Source organism: Lolium perenne, chromosome 2, assembly GCF_019359855.2.
Source record: "Lolium perenne isolate Kyuss_39 chromosome 2, Kyuss_2.0, whole genome shotgun sequence".
Taxonomy (NCBI): Eukaryota; Viridiplantae; Streptophyta; class Magnoliopsida; order Poales; family Poaceae; genus Lolium; species Lolium perenne.
This window is the reverse complement of record NC_067245.2, coordinates 315,630,117-315,637,893: the sequence shown is the minus strand read 5'-3', so window position 1 is coordinate 315,637,893 and position 7,777 is coordinate 315,630,117. Positions and strand designations below refer to the sequence as shown.

General features: G+C 54.5%; 2 protein-coding genes across 2 annotated transcripts; one reads left to right on the top strand and one right to left on the bottom strand.

The window, feature by feature from the left end:
• Positions 1-3,315: 3,315 nt before the first annotated feature.
• Positions 3,316-4,764, bottom strand: LOC127329570 (FBD-associated F-box protein At5g60610-like). The gene has a single exon (XM_051356069.1). It carries the CDS (start codon positions 4,762-4,764, stop codon positions 3,316-3,318), a length of 1,449 nt encoding a protein of 482 aa, XP_051212029.1.
• Positions 4,765-5,103: 339 nt separating this feature from the next.
• LOC127329571 (F-box/LRR-repeat protein At4g14103-like) lies at positions 5,104-7,360 on the top strand. The gene is made up of 2 exons (XM_071825782.1): positions 5,104-6,340; positions 7,339-7,360. Exons 1-2 carry the CDS (start codon positions 5,142-5,144, stop codon positions 7,358-7,360), a joined length of 1,221 nt encoding a protein of 406 aa, XP_071681883.1. The 5' UTR covers positions 5,104-5,141.
• Positions 7,361-7,777: the final 417 nt, after the last annotated feature.

The following is a 7,777-nucleotide window of genomic DNA, read 5'->3' as shown; positions in this document are numbered from 1 at the left end:
CAACGGATGCGGCGGCCCTAGCGTCAGAACGTCATCGTCAGGGCATCGAAGTCCCAAAGGATGGGACCGAGCGTCCGCAGAAAGTCGACGCCAAGGATGAAGTCGAAGCAGCCCAAATCGATGCCGGCGCACGTGATGGTGAAGTGCTCGTCGCCGATGGTGAGGGGCACGTGCTAGGCCAACCCATGGCAGTGAAGGCGGTCACCGTTGGCCACGGTCACGCGTAGGTGATCCCCGCCCGTCGGCTGGAGCGCGAGGCGGCGCATAGTGGCGGCGGGTAGGAAGTTCCCGTGTCCAACAACGCCACCAGGGTCTCGCCGTGCATCGTGAACGGCAGCAGCATCGTGCGCTCGTGGCGAATGCCGGCGAGCGCGTGCAGGTAGACGACGAAGGCTGTGGCGGCCGCGGGGGTTGACTCGGCCGGCTCGGCCGTCGCGGCGGCTGTCTCGGTGTCGCGTCCGCCTCATCCGCGTCGACTATCTCCAGGTAGAAGAGGCGTGGGCACACGTGGTCGGGCGTGTAGGGGTCGTCGCAGTTGAAGCAGAGCCCAAGGCGGCGGCGTTCGAGCTGCTCCACCGGGGTGAGGCGGCGGAACGTGCGAGTAGCCGCTGGAGCGGGGCTTGCCGGCCCGTGCGGGGTGGGGCGGGTGGCGGCCGCGGTCGGAGGTGGAGATCGAGTGGTGCGTCCGCCACGGGCCGGGGCGCCTGCTGAACCGCCTGGGCGCGACTCTCATAAGCGCGCGCGTAGTGCATCGCCGTCTGGAGGTCCTGCGGGGCCTGGAGTTCCACGTCCACACGGATGTGGTCGGGGAGGCCGCCGATGAAGAGCTCGGCGCGCTGCTGCCCCGTCACCCCGGGCGCATGGCATGCGAGGGCCTGGAAGCGGTCGGCGAAGTCCTGCACCGTGGTGGTGAAGGCCAAACTCCCGAGTTCCGCCAAGCGACTGCCGTGAATCGGGGGACCGAAGCGTAGAAGGCAGAGCTCGCGGAAGCGGTCCCATGGGGGCATGCTGCCTCGTCCTGCTCGAGGGAGTAATACCATGTCTGGGCGCCGCCGCGGAGGTGGTATGAGGCGAGCGAAGTACGGTCCGAGGCGAGGGTGCGCTGCCCTCGGAAGAACTGCTCGCATTGGTTGATCCAGTTGAGGGGGTCCTCAACACCGTCGTACGTGGCGAAGTCGAGTTTGGCGTAGCGTGGGGGGTTGGGCCGGCGGCGCCCAGGCCGGGGTACTCCGCGCGGCCGGCGGAGGGCTCCGCAAAGCGTGAGTATGCCGGCTCCGAAAAGGAGGGCCTCGGAGGGTCCCCGGCGGTCGTGTAGATGGGAGGAGGCGCCGAAGCGGTCGAGTAGGCGGGCGGGGGCTCCGTCACGGTCACCCACGCCGGGAGCCGCGAGGGCGATGGCGGGAACGGCACCCGCTGGATGGGGACGCCCTGGGGCAGCGAGGCGGGCCCGGCGGTGGGGGCCGGCTGCCACGACGACCATGGCGGTGGGGGCGGCGAGGCCGGGGCGGGCGGCACGCCCGGACGGGCGGAAACGCCGGCGCGGCCGAGAAGGCGTTGAGGGCCGGCGGCTGCGGCGGCGTGGTCATCCCCTGAGTGCCGATCAGGTACAGGCGGATGCGTTGGACCGCGGTGGCGAGATCGCGGATGGCCGTCGAGACCTCCTGCTACGAGAGGAGGGGCGCGAGGTCGGGGGCCTCCGCCATGGGTGCCGCGACACCCGTGGAGGGCGGCGGCTGCGAGGACGGCGGGGGCGGCGGTACGGAAGCAGGCGGTTTGGGCGGTGGGATGGTGGTGGTGGTTGGAGAAGACGACATGACCGAACGAGGACAATCTGATACCAAATTGGTAGAACCAGCTAGTCTACCCGATCTAGGGCGGAGGTTATAGGGGAAGGAGGGGCGGTGTGCGTGCGGAGGCGGGGGCGCCGGCGGCAGGGCGTCGTCGCGCGAGCTGGAGGGAGGCGGCGGCGCTAGGCAGAGGCGGCGGCTAGGGTTGGGTGTCCGACTCCTTGAGGAGTCGGCAACAAATATATGTTTATTGCTTAATGATTGTGGTCGATTACAACTTGCTTACATAAGAGAAATCTGCTAATTGGGCTAAGCCCCTAACTAAGCCTGGCCAGTGGGCCTCCTCCGGCGGTAGACCAAACCGGTCATAACAATATTCATCAGATCCTGTTCACATGCCTTATGGTTGAGTAGCTTGATTACTTTTTCTGGCAATGCCCTATCTCAATAAACTTTTAGATTTTTCAGCATCTTTATTGAGGTTGTTCTGGATTTAGTGTATGTAACTTCTTAAATGAGCTGTAGATAATGTGTCATCAACCAGATAAGTTGGTTGTTATTCCAACTCAACTTAAGATACCTTGATAGTTTTATTAATTCCTTTGGAACACATGTAGAATTGTTGTTGCCTGGAAAATGAAATGTTGATATCCTTGGCTGATGCATTTTCCATTATATCATCTATCTATGTTCTGTTATTTACTTTCTCTTATCCTAGTTTGTGTGCTTCCTGCTGCTTAGGAATGTGCCATGTGGTTTGACTACATTATCAGCTAGTTTGGTTTTCATGTCACTAAAAGAGAAATTAGATCTACCATATCCTAGCCTTACTAGAAGAAATAAAATTATTCTTTTTCTAATTTTCATGCAATTGCAATCACAAATTTCACTGACATCTAGTTACAGCTACCCTGGTATGGCAATTAGATTTCCAGGATCTTAGCTCTTTTGCATGCTTGCGCCGGGAGCATCCAGCTGTTAAGGAAACAGAGAATTCTTCCAAAGATGCAGTCCTCGAAAGCAGAAACCTTGCAAGTATCTTTTGGAGTTGCAGTCCTCTGTACTTTCCAATGTTGATCCTTCTCAGCTTATCATCCAAGCATCTGATATGCATTGGCCAGAAACTATGAGTCACCCGGCTACTATATTTGAGACCGTCGTCCTGAATTAGCTCATCATCTGATTCGCTATCTGATAAATACTGCATCTTATTTGGAACCTGTGGAGCGAGAGGAAACATCGATAGTACTTCATCCTCATTGGGCGGCGGGATCTGGGCCCGCGGGAGGGAGGGGTTACGAGATGCATTTTCCATTATATCATCTATCTATGTTCTGTTATTTACTTTCTCTTAGCCTAGTTGTGTGCTTCCCGCTGCTTAGGAATGTGCCATGTGGTTTGACTACATTATCAGCTAGTTTGGGTTTTCATGACACTAAAAGAGAAATTAGATCTACCATATCCTGGCCTTACTAGAAGAAATAAAACTATTCTTTTTCTAATTTTCTTGCAAGTGCAAACACAAATTTCACTGACATATAGTTACAGCTACCCTGGTATGGCAGTTGGATTTCCAGGATCTTAGCTCTCTTGCATGCTCGCGCCGGGAGCATCCAGCTGTTAAGGCAACAGATAATTCTTCTAAAGATGCAGTCCTCGAAAGCAGAAACCTTGCAAGTATCTTTTGGAGCTGCAGTCCTCTGTACTTTCCAATGTTGATCCTTCTCAGCTTATCATCCAAGCATCTGATATGCATTGGCCAGAAACTACGAGTCACCCGGCTACTATAGTCGATACCGTCGTCCTGAATTAGCTCATCATCTGATTCGCTATCTGATAAATACTGCGTCTTCTTTGGAACCTGTGGACCGAGAGGAAACAGCGACAGTACTTCAAGGTTCTGAGTGTCACAAAGGAAGACAACAACTGACCGGACGTCATCCTCGTTGCGCAAGCAACCCTGGAGGCCCAACTGCGTAAGGCGCGATAGGCGTCGCACATCACCTCTGAACAAGCTGTTAAAGGCCATTGAAGGGCGCAAGGAAAGATGAAGGTATGTCAGGTCGGTGCACTGGCTGATGAGTGTAGTGACCGGAGCAACTTCTTTTTGTTCTTTTCCGGAGAGGTCTTCACAGATTTCAATCGTGAGGGCCACGACTCCTGTGTAGTTTGCAAGCTTGAAGATTGAGTTTTGAGGAATGCCACCTTTGTAGTGCAGAGACTTGAGGCAATGGCTATCCAGCTGCACTCGCTGGGCTTGGTGGCAGCAGATTATGGCAAAGCTCTGCAAGTGGGGGCTGGTCACGGTTATTTGGGTGAGACTCGGGCACTCCTGCAGCGTTAGGTCAGCTAGACGTGGGCAGCTGGAGATCAGCTGCTGCAGCACCCCGTTTGGGTCCATGATCCTCGCGAGGCAGAGAGTTTCCAGTGAAGAGGTGACCTTCCCCAGCGGTAGGTCGAGCTTCCAGTTGGTAAGGCGCAGGCGGCGAAGCGTGGGGCAACGAAAGAGCTGGTGGTGGGTCTTGACATAGGCATCCTTGTAGTATTTATCAAAGTCCCCCGGGGACGAGGCGAAGGGGCAGATGCTCTTTCTCGAGGTGTGCCAGTACCTGAGGTTGAGGTCGATCTCCTCGGCGCTGGAGGACATAGCGGAGCTGATCCACTGGTCGAGCAGTTCCTGCGGCTGGTAGAAGGCTTGGAGACGTAAGGTGCGGATGGGCGTCCCGGGGGGCTTCGAGAGGATTGCTCCCGTCACCTGTTGGTCGAAGCAGACCTTGACATCGTACCCACGGCGGCCTTCCTTGTGGTCGACGAGGTCGACGACGGGGACGGCCTTGTGGACGTCGCGCCATCGGCGGGAGAGCACGCTGCTGCGCACGGCCTCGTCGGAGGGGAGGTGGGAGAGGATGTGCGGTAACATCTCGTCGGGGAGATCGCTCAGCCGGTCCGCGTGCCTGTTCTTGGTCTTCTGCTTCATCTTGGTCGATCAGATAAGAGGCGTGCCCGAGTGGTTGTTTTTTTATGTCTCCCACGCCGCAGCAGTGCCAGCTTTATGGTTGACTAGCTATGAATATGAGTCAGTTCCGTTTCGATTTCGTGTTGGGAATCCGTAGTCTCTCCGGTCACATGCATGAACAGCACCGCCTCACCACCACGGCCTATAAAACGTGAAGCTTGTTTTAGACCTGGAAATCCTTGAGACTACATTGTTTATTGGGTTGTTTATTACTAGCTTGGCCTGATAATTACTTGTCCTTTTGATTACTATACAGAACGGTTGGGGATCGAGAAACCTTAGCTTATACTATATGTCTATATCACGATTCACGCCTGCGGAGAGAACTTGACATCGACATGGCTTCACCTTCACACAAGAAGACATCGTCTTCCAGGAGGGATCGGATCAGCGGCCTCCCAGACAACATACTTGGCCACGTCCTCTCCTTCCTGCCAAACAAGGAGGCTGCACGCGCGGCCTTGCTGGCCCGCCGGTGGCGCCACGCCTTCGGCAGTGTCCACACGATCTCGTTCGAGGAGGAAGAGGGGGAGAGGGAAGACGACTGGATCACCTTTTACTACGAATCCGAAGAGAGGAAAAGCTGCAGCAAAGGAATCCTGGATGGCATAGGCGCAGCACTCTTGTGCCGCCGCCGGTGTGCTGGAGCCCTCCAGGTGCCGGTGCGCAGCTTCCACTTTGCCTTCGATAGCTGGCACTGGTGGGACAAGGTCGCGATCGACCAGTGGCTCGCCTACGTCCTGCCCCGTAGGGACTGTAACAGCCACCCGGGGCTCCACCTCGACCTACGCTTCCACATCAGCTCGGTCTGTGCACTCAATGAAAGGAAGAGAGATGCTGGCAGCGATTCCGACGACGACGGTCACGGCAATAGGTGGAGGTATCTCCTTCCAGAGAGGCTTTTTTCATGCACTGCCCTACGGACACTGTGCATCACCTATTGCCGGTTGAAGCTACCTAAGATAAATGCCATCGATCTGCCTTTCCTCGACACAATGCGCCTCACGGCCCTCGGCGACTCTGGGAGAAGCATCCAGAGGCTGATCTCGAGCTGTCCCCGTCTAGTTGACCTGACCCTTGAAGCCCTCTGGAACCTCAAAAGGGTCTCTGTTCTCGACAAAAGGCTCCTCCGACTCGCCATACACTGCTGTCACAACTTAAAGTCTGTTGACATTGACGCATCAGAGCTGAGGTCGCTGGACTATAGTGGTAGGGAGCCAGCGGAGTCATTCCTGACTTTGCATGGCTCACCGGCGACTACCACTTCGTGCACCATCAGTCTATGCAAAGCCCTCTCCAAGGAGGCAGAATTTTCCAAGCTCACGAGTTTTCTTGAGGAAATTTCTAAAGCAAAGCACCTGCATCTGCACCATGAGAGCTTTGAGAACAGGTTCTTCGACGTGGGGTTTCCTCTTTTCCCTAGCCTGACACGGCTCACACTGCAAGGCTGCGTTCAAAGCAGAAACACCGTTGTTGCCCCTGTGGCTCATATGACTATTGTGCGTACCCTTCTTGCTGTTGCTTCTGTTCGCCACTGGTCTATCTCCCAGCTGGATGTTCAGAATGCTTTTCTTAATGGCGAGTTGAGTGAGGAGGTTTACATGCAGCCTCCTCCTGGGTATTCTGTTCCCGATGGGATGGTTTGTCGTCTTCGACGTTCTCTCTATGGTCTCAAATAGGCCCCTCGTGTCTGGTTTGAGCGCTTCGCCTCTGTGGTGACTGCTGCTGGTTTCTCTCCTAGTCTTCATGATCCAGCCCTTTTCGTTCACACTTCTTCTCGTGGACGTACTCTTCTTCTTCTCTATGTTGATGATATGATCATTACTGGTGATGATCCTGAGTATATTGCCTTCGTCAAGGCTCGTCTTCGCGATCAGTTTCTGCTGACTGATCTTGGTCCTCTTCGCTATTTTCTTGGCATTGAGGTTTTCTCCACTTCTGATGGCTTTTCTATCTCTCAGGAAAAGTACATTCAGGATCTTCTTGCTCGTGCTGCTCTTGGGGATGAGCGCACGGTTGGTACTCCTATGGAGCTTAATGTTAAGCTTCGTCCTACTGATGGTGATCCTCTTCCTGATCCCACCCATTATCGCCATCTTGTTGGGAGTCTTGTTTATCTTGTTGTCACTCGTCCTGATATTTCTTATCCTGTTCATATTCTGAGTCAGTTTGTCTCAGCTCCTACCACTGTTCACTATAGTCATCTCCTCTGTGTTCTTCGTTATCTTCGTGGCACGATCACTCGTCGCCTTTTCTTTCCCCGTTCCAGCTCTCTCCAGCTCCAGTGCTATTCGGATGCTACGTGGGCGAGTGATCCTACGGATCGTCGTTCACTTTCTGCTTACTGTGTGTTTCTTGGTGGTTCGCTTGTTGCTTGGAAGACGAAGAAACAGGTCGCAGTTTCCCGTTCGAGTGTTGAGGCTGAGTTGCGGGCTATGGCTTTGTTGATTGCTGAGGTGACTTGGTTACGGTGGTTGCTTGCAGATTTTGGGGTCTCTGTTACGACACCCACTCCACTTTTGTCTGACAGTACAGGTGCTATCAGTATTTCACGTGATCCGGTGAAGCATGAGCTGACCAAGCATATTGGTGTTGATGCTTTTTACACACGTGCACAGGTACATGATGATGTTGTTGCGGTTCATTATGTGCCTTCAGATTTGCAGTTGGAGGATTTCTTTACGAATGCACAGACTCGAGCGCAGCATGATTTCTTACTCTCCAAACTCAGTGTTGTGGATCCACCATGAGTTTGATGGGGGGTGTTAGATGTATATATCTGTATATTGTAGTTTCCCCATATGTTAGGGGGCTTTCTGCATATGTGCACCTGTACTTGTACTATATATTGTGGCCTTTGGCCCCCTGGTAATACAACAAGCATATTGCCCTAACATTGTCGACGCGTGTAGCATCTTTTGCTTCTTCCCGCATGCCACATACGTATCGCCTACGACTGGATCGATTTTCTCAG